At 38.6% G+C, this 15720-nt stretch overlaps 1 protein-coding gene across 4 annotated transcripts in view; it reads left to right on the forward strand.

The window, feature by feature from the left end:
* The window catches only part of EPN2 (epsin 2), a 65760-nt gene that overhangs the window by 31343 nt on the left and 18697 nt on the right, over window positions 1-15720 (forward strand). For 3 of the 4 annotated variants that reach the window (XR_004002380.1, XM_030578165.1, XM_030578164.1), the window contains exons 3-5: window positions 13393-13505; window positions 15003-15095; window positions 15354-15510. Coding sequence is in view for 3 of the 4 variants with exons in the window: in XM_030578165.1 (XP_030434025.1) it covers window positions 13393-13505; window positions 15003-15095; window positions 15354-15510 (363 nt within the window). In the remaining variant the exon portion in view is untranslated. The remainder of the gene's footprint in view (window positions 1-13392; window positions 13506-15002; window positions 15096-15353; window positions 15511-15720) is intronic. The other variant, XM_030578167.1, reaches the window with a different exon arrangement.

A 15720-nucleotide genomic window follows, 5' to 3' on the forward strand; every position in this document is an offset into this window, starting at 1 on the left:
GCGGCAGGGATTTATTGAGCTTCTCTAGTAAGGACGTTTTAGAAGCTCCGGAGCTTCTGGCTATAGCATTCCCAACACTTTAATGCTAATCATCAAATGTTTTGCTGGGCATTAAAAATATTTTTTTGAAACAATCCAAACAACAAATTTGTTGCATTTTATTGAGCAGACCTTTCAACTTAATAGACCAAAGCAACATCTGCGGATGACCAGAGAACCAGAAACTATTTCAAAGTAGCAGTTCTGTTACCAGGGGAGTGGGAGATTGTATGGTGGGGCACAGAGTATTATATTGTGAGCAAAAAAAACCAACCCCCCCCCGAAATTTAACGTCTTCCCTGATAGTGTAGAATTAATTTAGGCTTTAAAATAAATAAATACAAGATAATGGAAAATCCTGGTTTCCATGTTTAGACCATTCAAAGGAAGATGAGTCATGTCTGTCGCATTATCCTTTCTTCTCATATGGTCTGAGCATGTAGTTCTAGCAAACTACTTTGAAAGAGCAAACATTTCACTTTGCAAGCCACAGAGAAATTTCTTTGAAAGGAGGTTTAGGAGGAAATCACTGATCTATCTATTCCAAAAGGAAAATAATCTTTTCCCCCCCTGCCTGGTCTCTGCTTGAGATGAGTACAGGGGCATCCAATTTAATTGGAAGGCATTTTCTCACCCTGTAGCATGTGAGGCTTACCTCTAGAAAAATGTCATTTACAGTTCATCTACACATTCACTAAATATTACTCAATTATTAACTCATGTTAATAACATTTTGATTAAGTAGTGCTATATTATAAAAGTTTGCACAGTGGTTGTTTTTATATTTTTATACTGTAGTAGCACCTAGGGGACCCCAAAACTATACAACACCTTTCCTTATATCTAGCCATAGGATATTTTACTTCTCCATACTAAAACCTTCTTTCCTCTCCCCTCCAACCCCAATGCAAATATCATACTTTTATTTAGTATCGGAAGGGTAGCCGTGTTAGTCTGAATCTGTAAAAGCAGCAAAGAGTCCTGTGGCGCGTTATAGACTAACAGATGTATTTGAGCATGAGCTTTCATGAGTGAATCAGACTCTTTGCTGCTTATATTTTTATGTGTTACATCCCTCCAAAAATTTAATGCAAGGTCACATCAACATAGCCAATAAACCTGTGGGTTGATTTTTATATGGTTCCAAACTTCTGCGTAAGGCCACCATAGCTACTTAGGTGCAGGTAAACAGCTAGCTATATCACTTCTTCATATATTTATTACTAGTATTTTCATTTTTTGCTATTCAAAATATTTTGTACTTTTGAAGTTTGTTTGTTTGTTCTTATATCTAGTCGTGTTAGTGTAAACAGACCCTTGGGATTCATTCGTTGAGTAATTGACTTGGAGAATTTGTAGATAATATTTTGCTTCATTCATGCTAGACAACATATAAGAATTCTGGGTAATACCTCTGAATTTTTAATCAGATGCTTTTTGTGTACATTCCTTTTACTTGAGATGAAGTTTATTGTGATGGGGCTTGTACACTTATAATTCTGGTTTTGTGAGATGAGTTTCATGAAAGTGATCCTAAAAGGGCTCACTTGACAGTTTTATGTGGGAGTAGTCATGAAAACAGGGGCAGTGGAGTCCAGTGGACAGTGCTTCAGACCTGGTGTTGGAAACGGGAGTTCTATTCTCAGTTCTGTCATTGACTTAATATATGACTTTGGGTTGGTCACTTAACCTTCCTGCCTCAGTTTCTCCATATGTAAAACTGGGATGATGATGCTTAGCCATAGTTGTAAAGCATTAGGTGATCTACAAATGGTAAACAGTAAGAGCTTAGTACCTTGATATGAAATGTGTGGTGTTAAGTAAATAAAATTGCTTGACTGGCAGTAGACTGACAGGTGGTGGAATAGCAGTAGCAGCAATGGGAATGGGATGGAAAAGGCCGAGTAAGCATGGCATTTCTGAGGTGCTGCCTCAGGGTTACAGTGGTGGGATTACGTAGCACCAAAGGAGAGGTGTTCAAATATTTGTATTTGTAATAGCAAATTTATAATTGGAAGATTATTTTCAATACAAAACGTTCTTGCAAATAGTCTTATTTTGCAGTCACTGTTAATGCTTCTCTACTTATCATCTGTAACATTTCCATTTCTTGGAAAATTGCTGACATCTGTTTAAACTCTGAACTATTTAATTGTAGCTCAAATTCCGAGTCTTAAAATTAACACCAGACTTGAGCTCTAATTCCCAGCCCTATGGAGATACTGACATTTAAATGATTGTACTTCACACTAAAATAATTCTAAATCTACCATTCTCAGTTCTTTATCTGATATTGCTAATATATGTTCCTATGAACATCAAGTTAACAGCATGTGAACGTGATCGCTTCTTCCAAAAAAGCTTTATTCCTGCTTTGAGGATGTTTATATTTTGTGATGTCTCTTTTTGCCATTAGATGGATGTCTGCCCAATATAAGACAGTCTCATGCACTCTTTAATCAGTGCTTAGAAATTATACCACAGTGATAGACACCTTGGAAGTACTTATGAGCCAGATTGATGGGATTTTGAAATCATTGGCAGGATTCTCATTGATTTTGGAAGTTAAATCAGACCCTAAAATAGACAGTCTAGACTTTTTTATACTCATGAAATCTCATAGCAGTGCCTAGGATTCCCAGAGATTCAGTTTTTTTCCTCTCTAGTTTGCTGACCCCACACTAGTGCTTGGGGGAAATATCACTAAAGGTTTGTCTAAACTAGGAGAGTGCACCGTGTTGGGAGAACATGTTAACTAACATGTTAAACCCGACTTGGTGGTTTTATCTAGTGCAGACAAGAAGTGTTTCAAAATGTTAGCTGGTCAGGGTTAATCTGAAAAGCCCCTCCTTTTCCTCCCTCCCCCTCCAGTTTCCAGTGTGGGTAAGATGCACTGGGGAAGGTCACTTTTTACACTTGTGGCTGTAGCATGTACAAAAATCCCCAGTGGCTACAAACCCTGTGCCTTTTCCCCCCCATCTTTAAATGGAGATAATACAAAGTTTTGTAAAGGGCTTGTAGATAGTCTGATGAAAAGAGTTCCAAGGTCTAGTCTAGATTAAAAAGTTAGGTCGACCAATCTTTGTCAGTCAAGAGTGAGAAAAATCCTCACTCCTGTGTGACACAGTTCAGCTGATCTAGCCCCTGGTGTAGATAGTGCTACATCAGAACAGTAGAACCTCAGTGTTATGAACACCTCGGAAATGAAAGTTTGTTCGTAACTCTGAAATGTTCATAACTCGAAACAAAACATTTTAAGTTCTTTCAAAAGTTTACAGCTGAACATTGACTTAATACATCTTTGAAACTTTACTAAGCAGAAGAAAGAATGCTGCTTTTAACCATTTTAATTTAAATGAAACAAGCACAGAAAACATTTCCTTACCTTGTCAAGTCTTTTTTTCTAAACTTTCCATTAATTTTTTTAGTAGTATACATTTAACACAGTGCTGTATTTGCTTTTTTGCTTTTTTTGTCTCTGCTGCTGCCTGATTGTGTACTTCTGGTTCCAAATGAAGTGTGTGTTTGACTGGTCAGTTCATAACTCTGGTGTTTGTAACTCTCAGGTTCTACTATAGAAGAATTTTTCCATCAACCTAGCTACTGCATCTCAGGGAGGTGGATTACCTGTGCCGACAGGAGAACCCCTCCCATCAGTGTGTAGGTAGTGTCTACATTGAAGCACCACGGTGGCGCAGCTGCATCTGTGCTGCTATAGTGTTTCAAGTGTAGACAAGTCCTAAGCCACAAAGTATTTTCTGTCATTGGACCAATACTATGATTTGAAAATGGGAAAACTCTGATGCTTGATGTATCATTACCTTTTTGAGCCAGCCAAATTATATTTATCCATGATTCCCAATTTTTAATATGTACTTATTTCTTACACAGACTTGTAGGGTGGTATTTTAGTGAGTTGTTTGAGTGGTATATTATATTCAATATGGAGCTGAGATTTTGTATGTTAAATACTATTTCCAAAGGAAATGAATAGCATGGTGAGAATTTGAGTTGTCTCCATAATATGAAAGATGATGATACTTCACCTTTCTGAGAATGTTTTATAAAGGTTTTATTTCCCAACTCCCTGCAAGTATATTCAGCTGATCCGTAACAATCCACTATTTCAAATAAAATCCTTTCCCCAAAGCTTTACTTTAGATATCTTCGGGGGCTATTGTACTGTTATGTTGTAAAGCTGGAGTAATCCTAGGGGATTATTATAGTAGCAATATTCATATGTTGCTTTTGCAATAGCCGTCAGTGTGAACATTTTTGCTGCTTTATTTCCTAGTAAAGTCACCTGCAAATTAAGTCCAGTGATGTAGTGTTAAAACTTAAAAAATAAATAAATAAATAAAATAGGGCAGTCATATTGACAGATCCTGCCTTGATAGCAAAGATGATTTGCTGCCTTCTAGTTTTAAATCATCTGATTGATAATTTTCGGGTTTGGGGCAGCTGCTTAAAAAATGGTAAACTTTAAAATCTTATATATATGCTGAAGTGAGTTATGTGAAATCTTGTATCAAAATTTTACTTTATTTCAGGTTAATTTAATACTCTTGATTTAGTGTTGGATTGAAAGCACTGGAAGCCAAAGCTGCATCTTGACGCACAGTTACCTGTAACACCTCACCACCACCACTGTGGCTCATTCCTGACCCAGTGAGCCACCTCCTAGGGGTGAGAAGGAAAGTTTTTAGTCCAGGAAATTGAAGTGATTGGAAGCTGTGTGTGAAAATTGGTTCAGTTTTTTATGGTGACTATGGATCTGGGTGCCCAATTTAGGTATGTCATTTTAAAATTTCTGTGAGAAATGTACTGATCAGTTCAGTACATAGCTTTCTTGCTGATAAATGGAACAGTGTTCCTAATACAATTATGAGTGTCAGAGGCGATGGTGTTTGACATGGAAACCTGTTCTCTAAGAATTTGACTGAAACCACCAGCCATTCCAATGTAGCAATGTTTTTAATGTTCACCTTAAACAGGAGCCTAAATTAGACAGCAGACTGCAGGAATCCTGCATTATTCTGGGTGTCAACCAGTCCTCAGCAGAATGAGAGTGAAACAATGTTGATCTGTTTTAGTGTGGCACTCCAGCTGCTCCAGCCAGACGTGTACCCAGAAGCCTCCTACTGCAAGACAAACCCAAGAAAGAAACCAACAGGACTCCACTGGCCATCACATACAGCCCCCAGCTAAAACCCCTCCAACGCATCATCAAGGATCTACAACCCATCCTGGACAATGATCCCACACTTTCACAGGCCTTGGGTGGCAGGCCAGTCCTTGCCCACAGACAACCTGCCAACCTGAAACGTATTCTCACCAGTAACTGCACACCGCACCATAATAACTCTCTAGCTCAGGAACCAATCCATGCAACAAACCTCGATGCCAACTCTGCCCACATATCTACACCAGCGACACCATCACAGGACCTAACCAGATCAGCCACACCATCACTGGTTCATTCACCTGCACATCCACCAATGTAATATACCATAATATACCATTGCTGGCCATCATATGCCAGCAATGCCCCTCTGCTATGTACATCGGCCAAACTGGACAGTCTCTACGGAAAAGGATAAATGGACACAAATCAGACATTAGGAATGGCAATATACAAAAACCTGTAGGAGAGCACTTCAGCCTCCCTGGCCACACTATAGCAGACCTTAAGGTGGCCATCCTGCAGCAAAAAAACTTCAGGACCAGACTTCAAAGAGAAACTGCTAAGCTTCAGTTCATCTGCAAATTTGACACCATTAGCTCAGGATTGAACAAAGACTGTGAATGGCTTGCCAATTACAGAACCAGTTTCTCCTCTCTTGGTTTTCACACCTCAACTGCAAGAATAGGGCCTCATCCTCCCTGATTGAACTGACCTCGTTATCTCTAGCTTGCTTGCTAGCATATATATACCTGCCCCTGGAAATTTCCATTACATGCATCTGAGGAAGTGGGTATTCACCCACGAAAGCTCATGCTCCAAAACGTCTGTTAGTCTATAAGATGCCACAGGATTCTTTGCTGCTGTGACAGGAAAGATGTCCTAAAAAGAGCATTTCTAAAGTTTGCAAAATTTGGAGCTGTCTTAAGGTTGTTTTAAGAGTTTTCCTAAGTAATCTTAGATGTGTGTTTAAGTCTGAAATCTGTTTAGTTTTAACGTTGCTTGTTAGTCATATGAAATGTTTTGTTTTTCAGTTTTTGCTCTTCTAATTCAACCTTTTCTCTCTCTGACTCAATATCAAGAGAGTGTCAGTAGAATTAGTTAATTGGACTTCTCACCAAAGGAAATTCAGAATACTCCTGTTTGTAAGTTTTTTTTTCCCTGTGTCCTATGCTAAAGCATCACCAGGCCAAAGTCAGAGCATATACAGTAGTGAGGAAAATGGACTAGTATGCGAACAACTCTAATTAGTCCAAGGGAGTGTGTAGAGCTCATTTATTTTCTTGGGCTATTGCCATGTCATAGAATCTCAGGACTGGAAGGGACCTTGAGAGGTCATCTGGTCCACTCCTCTGCACTCATGGGAGGACTAAGGATTATCTAGACCAGGGGTTCTCAAACTGGGGGTTGGGAGCCCACATGGGGTCCCAAGGTTATTACATGGGGGGTTGTGAGCTGTCAGCCTCCACCCCAAACCCGGCTTTGCCTCCAGCATTTATAATGGTATTAAATATATAAAAAGTATTTTTAATTTATAAGGTGGGGTCGCACTCAGAGGCTTGCTGTGTGAAAGGGGTCACCATTAAAAAAGTTTGGAAGCCACCAATCTTGACCATCCCTGACAGGTGTTTGTCTAACCTGCTCTTAAAAATCTGCAATGATGGAGATCCCACAACCTCCCTGGGCAATTTATTCCAGTGCTTAACAACCCTGACAGTCAGGAATTTTTTCCTAATGTCCAGCCTAAACCACCCTTGCTGCAATTTAAGCCAATTGCTTCTTGTCCTGTCTCCGGAAATTAAGGAGAACAATTTTTCTCCCTCCTCCTTGTAGCAATCTTTTATGTTCTTGAAAACTATAATCATATCCCCTCTCAGGCTTTTCTGCTCCAGTCCAACCAAACCCAATTTTTTCAGTCTTCCTTCATAGGTTGTGTTTCTAGACCTTTAATCATTTTTGTTGCTCTTCTCTGGACTTTCTCCAACTTGTCCATATCTTTCATGAAATGTGATGCCCAGAACTGGACACAGTACTCCAACAGAGTAGAGCGGAGAATTACTTCTTATGTCTTGCTTACAGCACTCCTGCTAATACATCCCAGAATGATGTTTGCTTTTTTTGCAACAGTGTTACATTGTTGACTCATATTTAGCTTGTGATGCTCTGTGAGCCCCAGATCCTTTTCTGCAGTGCTCCTTCCTAGGCAGTCATTTCCCATTTTGTATGTGTGCAATTGATTTGTTCTTTCCAAAGTGGAGCACTTTGTATTTGTCCTTATTGAATTTCATCTTATTTACTTCAGACCATTTCTCCAGTTTGTCTGAAATCATTTTGAATTTTAATCCTATCATCCAAAGCACTTGCAACCTCTCCTACCTCGGTGTCATCTGCAAACTTTATAAGTGTACTCTGTATGCCACTATCTAAATCATTGATGAAGATATGGAACAGAACCGGACCCAGAACTGATCCCTGTGGGACCCCACTCATTATGTAGTGTGTAGTCTTAAAAAGTGATGCCCAACAGATAACTTGATTTAATTATCCCTTATATATTACTTCATGTACCACAAGGACTAAAACCAAAGATGAATATTATTACTATATTCAAACTTTTAAATAACAATAAATGCTTTAAACCCCTCTCTCAAGATATAGCTAAGGGAGGATTAAAGAGCTGATATAAAAATCGCTACTTAATTGAAAAAGTTGTAGGGATCTGTTCAATATTAGATGATTTTCAAAATGCACTTTAAGTTACTGGTTTCTCAGAATGGACCAGATAACACTGTTAATTTTTTTGCAAAGCAGAGAGGTGATGCTTTAAATCTATGTATCCATTACTGTTTATCCATGTAGGTGTATTTTTACAAAAAAAGATAGGATGTTAGTATTTCATGAGCCACAGTAACTGAAAAAAGTCTGACGGGTGTGAACTGGTCTCAGGTTTAAGCTATTTGGTGAATGAATCTTTTTTTCGTGATCAAAAACTAAATTGAATACTGAATGAGAGAAGTTTCAAAGTTAACCCATAAAATCAGTTATTCTCCTACCAATCACTAACTGGAATGAGACATTCCAAAGTTAATTATGAAGACACTGTGCAGTAAATCTGACTTCTTCACACATTACTTTATTACATGCCATAATTCCCCTCCTGTCATTGAAATACCCTTTTATACCAATAGACTCATGGAATATAAATTAACTCGTAGAACGTACTATTTGTGTGCTACATTTCACAGTTGGAGAGATTTAGATATTGGTTCTTTGGAAGTATCACTTCTTCTTTATTCTGTTTACCTGATTGCTGTCTGATTAGACTAGCATACTGTATCTGTATATGGTTACTACTGGATTGGTGTCTGTTTGTAGGATGATGTACTGGTGGTATTATAAACTTTTTAGTCTTGCATTAGTTCCCTTTTTTCTTTATATGATAGTTTCTGTGATCTACACATCATAGCAATGCCTGTCACAGAAGATACCATTGACTTTACAATCAAGCTAGACCTTGAAGTGAGTGCCTGGGACAGTGGGGTAGAGACCAGACTCTCTTCCCCATAGCGTATAAAATGGCTTAGTATAGAGATGCTTTCCAAAAATTGTAGTCTAAGTATTTGGGTGAAAATGCTAGGCCTATTTTTATGCTGTGTCTGATTTTCTACTAGTGTCAGCAGTGTTATTGTTTACATCAATGTCTGTCTGTTTACTATAATATATTAACTGAAATTTTTGGGGTTCTTCAGCTGGCTTTTAGGTATAGCCAAAGTATAATAAATGATCAGTAAATACGTACGAGAGACGTCATAGCTGATAATAAAGACAGATGCTAGAACAGAATCCTGCTTCAGTGATTAACTGAAGTTGGAAATTATTTCTTTATACTGTAGATAGACTTGGTGAGAAAGCAGGACAATGGCATTTATCACTGTAACTGCAAATATCCCACACAGTTGTTTCCATGTGACCTGGAGATGCCTGAATCTGAAAATGCTCAAAGCAGTAACAAAGCGAGCTTAACAGGTCAGAATTGATCTATTCAATTCCATCTTACATAAACATCTGAGTTAATGGTCATGTGCTTTGGTATAAGAGATTCTTTGTGTGGCAGAGATACTGTTACTAAGGCAATAACCTTTATATTGGATCCTTTCAATGAAAACATGTAAGCCAGTAACCGGCCGATATACAGGGGCAGTTCTGATAATGCAGGAATTTAAAAATGGAGTTGCTGGGGAAAAAGAAGTCAATACTAAATAATACTGGTGCACTTTATTTTAATTCTTCCATGAAAAATGTGCTGATGGCCACATTAGTGCAAATGCAGTTTTATAAGCACCTCACATGGGTTAATTAAAGATGTTAAATTTCCTTCAGTGTTTGTTTCATAGAAAGCACAACTGAGAATTTCAATTAGACAAAATAAATTTGGGACCTCCAAAAGGCAGTTTTAATTTAAAAATAATAAAAGCAAATATGCTGAATTACTGAAGCTTCTAAAAGATGTTTAGGCCGTTTTATATGGCTTACTCTTGTTAAGAGCTGTATTCAGTTCCTGGCACTGCTGAATACTGGTCACTATTGGGAACAGTGAAGCTGTATTCAGTTCCTGGCACTGCTGAATACTGGTCGCTATTGGGAACAGTGAGGTATAAGGCAAGATTGTCATTCTTTAGCACATTTTTTCAGAGATAGGAGGAAATGGAAGGAGGGGGAGAGTTGAGTGAATTTCTTCCACTCGTTCTTGAAGCTTTTAGTGTGGAAGTAGTTGGGATATTGCAACATATGTGCCCCTACAAGCTGGAATTACTATGAACACAAGCTCTAAGAATCCCTTTCCTAGGGGAAATGGGGAGAATAATAACGGAGTTAACGTAATGAGCCCCATCCACATAATTTTGAAGCCATGCTAGCAACAGCTTCCCCCTCTCACCCCCCGATATTCTATAGCACAGATGAAGAACACTTGTAGAGGGGAAAAATCATTGTGCACAATATTCAGGGAAGCCCAGCTAGATTCTTGCTGACAGCAGTCATTGCTTGTATACGTTCATCTGCAATGTAGAAAGGGTTTAATAGTCTTTGTAGTATGGAGGAAAAAAAGTGTATTTTTCTTGTCACTTTCCTGTACTAGTAATCTGCCTACATTCATTCCTTCGGATCCCAGAGCCATGTTGATGCCCCTGTCACTGCTGCTGTTTAACACCTATATTCCGTCCTTGGAGGCAGTTGTGAGAAGACAAGATGTGAGCTATGTAGGGCTATGAAATCAGCAGCACTCAGCATTTTTTGTCCTTTACCTGCAGCCTAGACAGAACTGTCTTCTGTCTGTCGTGATACATGAAGGAAATAAAAGCCTGGATGAGGAACAGCGGTTTAAAATGATCACAGAATAGGCTGGACTTACGCTATTTGGAAGAGAAGCATTTTGAGGACTATCCATGGGCATATGATGCTGTCCAAGTTCAAGACAGTGTGCCGCCTAACCTTGCTGGGTTCTGTACTGATGTTGGTCATCAGGAGCGGCTTTCCATCTTTGGGCAGCAAGAACACTCCATTTCCCCTGTGCCTGCTGCGACACTATCCCTCTACTACAGGCTGACTATTGTAATTCGCTCTACCTGTGATTGTATTAGAAGTTTACAAGGAAGCTTAAGACGACACAGTACAGTAATGCTACTCACAGGTTTCCCTGCTTGTCACCAAAGCCACTGGTAGGATACTGGTACTGGGCAGCAAAGCCCTTAGCATCGGCCTATCCTGTTATCTCAGACTGCTTCTTTTGTCAGGATCTTCTGTGGCAGCTGCAATTGTTTGGTATGCTATATTTAACAGAGCCCAAATATAAATTTGAGAGTGGCAGAGATTGCAGTGCATGACTCGCTTCTTTACCAAAACATCCCCAGAGAACCAAAAAAAAAGCGCAGGCAGCGCATCAAAAGGCAGAAGCTGAGAGCTAAAGAAAAAAGCAAGAATGACGTTGTGATTAAGAATGAAGCTGGTTATTTACTTAGTATCTTTTTTGCTTCTCCTTTGCCATTCATTCACTTGGCAACATTTTGGAGCCTTTTATATTTTCAGAGCACTTCAGATCTTTTGGCTTTTCTATCTAGAGCATTAGTTTTCAACCTGTGGCCCATGGGCCTCTGGGGATCTGCAGACTATACCTAAGATTTCCAAAGAGGTCTGCACTTCCATTTGAAACCTTTTAGGCACCCGCAAATGAAAAAGGGTTGAAAACCAGTGTTTTTGAGGAATTATGTTCTTATCTCCCAAAGTAGGGGATGTAAGTATACAACTCCCCTGAAATTCAGCTGAGTACATATATAACTGAGTGTTGAAATGTGTAAATGAAGAGTGGAGATCTCGATTAGTGATTGGTATGCTAAGATCTGTAGAAGACCTGGAGGTTCTTCCCATGTGTAAGATTCTTTTGGCCTTGTTTTTTGGGAGTAAAGAGTACTTTTGAAGTAGACAAAACTTGATTATATGGGGAAGAGGTCTGAGAAAGTAGTAAGATTGGCAGAGGTTGCAGTGGTTAAATAATGTAGATATGGTTAGAATTCAAAGTAGTGGGCCAGGCTGGCTGGTTTGGAAGTCGAAGGATCAGTAGTGTCAGAGTATATAGTTCAGGTATTAAATTCATCCATCGCTCCTTTAGATTTGGAATGCAGTGGAAATGGCATGCCTAGTCGAAGAGTAGGGAGGAAATGGAACTGCCTCATGTTGCTCTGGAGCTAGCTTTTCCTTGCAGCATAGACTTCCTTTAAGGTGACTTTCCAGCCAGAAAGAAGGGTTGGTGAAAAGTCAAAATTTATACCAATTCAGGAAATGTTATTGGCTAGAATCATGTGGAGGGGTAATACTCTTATCAAAGGTGATTAAAAACGGTGTTTAAAATGACCATTTAGCAATTTAACTTTTAAACATTAAGCTGTGCTATTTAGAAGAAACATTCATTTTTCCTACTACCTGGGTAATCTAGCTTTCAGTGTAAATGAATTTTTACCTTTTTTTAATAAAATGTTAGTGGATTATTCAGGATCACAATTCGTATTTGAAATGTTAAACAGCAACTGACATGCCTTGGTGAAACAATGTTTCAGCGTACACAGAGTAATCCCTGACAGAGCACAAAAGTTAGTTAGTAGTAGTTCAGTGAACATAGTGGAGTTCCAAATCTGATCGGAGTGTCTGCTTGCTATTGTAATACAAATGTTACAGTTGTAAAAAGGCTGCTTTAATACACACAGAAGCATTTTTTTTAGCATGTAGTCTTTCATCTTTGATTGCTTTTCATTACTGTATAATGACATGACAGCATAGGTTTGCAGCTAATTCTCAGCAGATAAATTCTTGACCTTTAGACGAAGACTTCCGTAGTAGTTATAATACAAATATCTATACCTGCTGTCATTTTCTTTAAACAAGGCTTCTTATGAAATATTGCATCCTACCTTTAAGATATTCCTTAATACCAGACTTTTAATCTTTTTTTAATTACCAATCTGTTTGAATGAAATGTTTTTGCAGAGAATATTACTATTTTATAAACTGTATGTGTGAATAGATTACTTATGTGTCTAGACTGAGATTGAGCATTAGCTTATAAAAATGTGGGTGGTATCCCTTTTTACCTACATACTGGCTAGCTCTCAGCAAAGTTATTACAGTACAGTAAGAGAAACATCTTTTGAATGATTTAACCACACAGTTTATGAAACCAGCGACCCCATCTCTAAAGCTCTGATTTGCTGTGGCATTTTTATATCTAGCTGCTGTTGTAGTCAGATACTCAGTATTTCTTGATATTATAATGCTTGTTAATAAATTAATCCCTTGTTTTTCAAGCACGGTTTTCCTCTAAACTATCAAATTGTTCCAGAAGTCTCTTTTTATAACTGCTGTCATCTTGTTTGTTGACATCATGGAAGTGGGTCTGATCTTTCAGGAAGCTGAGCATGTTCTACTCTCATTTGACGTCAGTGGGCGTGGTGAGTCCTTGGCACCTCTCAGGATAAGGCCCAATGTTTGTAATTCTTGGCTTGCAGGAGCAGCTGTATAGAAATGAAACACAGTGCGAAGAGTGAATTTGATCAGGCATGTTAAGAGGTTCATAAAGCTTCATATATACTCTTATGTTCTATATGTTTCTGTTCCTTCAACAGCTACATCCCCTCGAGTTTCTTCAGAGCTAGAGCAAGCACGACCTCAGACAAGCGGAGAGGAAGAGCTCCAACTGCAGCTTGCATTAGCAATGAGCAGAGAAGTTGCAGAGCAGGTGAGTTTCCTGTGTATTATAATTATTCTCTGTCTGTGCTCTAACTGCAAAGGGGAACACCGTCTTCCAGGAGCGCAATTCGGTTTCACTCCAGTTGGGGAGCTTTGTGAAGCAATAGCCATTTTGGATGAGGGCAGCTGTGGCTTCAGACCCACTGAGAATAAGACATGTCTGCCATTTTGAAATGAGCCATCTTCTGTGGAAGAACATTATTCATCAGTTCCTTCTGAACTTTCAGTTATGAAAAATTATTGCAAAAAAAGATAAATCCTTTCTTTTTTTTAAAAGCATACAAAATTTCAGTGAGTTGTAAGTATAAACTACTTAGATTGAACAGCATTTTATTCTGTTACAATCATTTGGGACAAAAAAAATGAAGAAATGGTCTGACCTGGAATGCTCATTTTCCTAAATCACTCATTTTTAATTAATTTTAACTTGTTAGTCTACTGTATTTTTTGTAACTTCACAGTAAGTTCATTCTGTATTCACAGTAAATGCTGTAATATTGGGGAGATTTATATTATATTCTTAATACATAACGAAGGGATTGCATCTCAGCTATACATTCAAAACTCACCCTTAATTATGGAATCATGCCAGGCACTTCCATAATGATCTTCAGTCTTTTTACAACAAGCATCAGTTTCTAACTGTACATTAAATACAAAAGTTCTTCTGTCTGCAAATGGATACCATAAGGAAGAGGATTTTTTTCTCATTTAGCAGGAAAGCTGGAAATAATGAACTTAAACTAAAAGTGAAAAAGATACAACTATTTGGGAATAAGATGAAATTCAGAAAGTGGTGATGGAATCAAAATCATTTGAAATAAGTCAGTTTGACATAAACATATTAGAGATGGCCTAAAAATTTTTAGAATCCCACAAAAAAGTGCACAGTTCACTAGAAGAACAACTCTTTGGTTCCTTGTAGACCTAACAATTCTATCAAACGTTGAGAGAGACTGACAAAAGCCAGGAAATATGAAGTTAAAGCAGATGTCTCAATCTTGAATGTTTTAAAGGGGAAATGGTTTATAATAATTTGAAGATGGAATGTCTACTTTCTTTACATTCCCTCGTCTTTGTTAGTTCATTATTTAAGCCATCTTTGTTTTACTCATTCTGTGAAAGGTATAAAAAAAGACAAGCTTTCAACAAAGATTTTAAGTGGACTGTCTATATAAGTTTAATGATTTCATTTTTAAGATTAGTGAACTAGGGTCAGGTTGTTCTGGCTTGTGCATAAGTCGGGAGATATACCCAAAGAACCCTCATCACATCATGGGCAAGGGACAATCTGTCCTTTGTAACCCACTGCACACCTCTTTGGTGCAAATTGCTCCAAAGGGGCTGGCGAGTTGAGGCTATAGCAGGTCTTCTCCCTGCACTGGCCTGCCAAGTGGGTTAGGCACATGGAGGGAGCAAACTGCACCATTTTAAAGGCACAGTTTAGCCCAACAGTCAGTATCAACAGTGTTGATTTCCTTTGCAGGAGGAGCGCCTCCGACGTGGAGATGATCTGAGATTACAGATGGCTCTGGAGGAGAGTCGCAGAGACACAATTAAAATTCCCAAAAAGAAGGAGGTAGTGCCTTCAATTAAGAAATTCCTGGTTATGCTGCAAAATGATGAAATACAGTCAAATATAGCTTAATCTGGGCCTGTATATGCTTCTGGGATTTTGTTGTGGTAGATAAAATTCATCCGTGCAGGTTAAAGACCATGCAGCTGATCAAGCAGGGTGTGTAACGGAACAAAATATTGCTTTGTGACATGATGGGCATGTCACTTCACGGTAGTGTAGTCCTCTTTAATAAAGCTTAAAAAACATTTCTTCCCACAGCGCACAACTTTGTTGGATCTCATGGATGCACTGCCCTCATCAGCACCAGCCCCTCCGAAAACCGAAACCTGGGGACCCACAGCTGGAACAAACCAAACAGACCCCTGGGGAGGATCTGCAGCTGCAGCTACCACCTCTGACTCATGGCAATCATTTGGTAAGAATAAACACTGCCAGAAGTAGTGCTGAAAAACACTTTCATGGTGCTGACTGTCCATGATTTTCTGTACATGGGCGGACTGACATACTCCGTAACGTAAGTATTTTGAATGTGGTTAATTTTTCTTATTTCATCAAGAGAAAACTGTAATGGAAATTTTAATCCATTTAGTTTGATTTTATGCCACTGTAGTGAGGCTTCGTACCC

The sequence above is a fragment of the Gopherus evgoodei genome, chromosome 10 (genome assembly GCF_007399415.2).
Source record: "Gopherus evgoodei ecotype Sinaloan lineage chromosome 10, rGopEvg1_v1.p, whole genome shotgun sequence".
Taxonomy (NCBI): domain Eukaryota; kingdom Metazoa; phylum Chordata; order Testudines; family Testudinidae; genus Gopherus; species Gopherus evgoodei.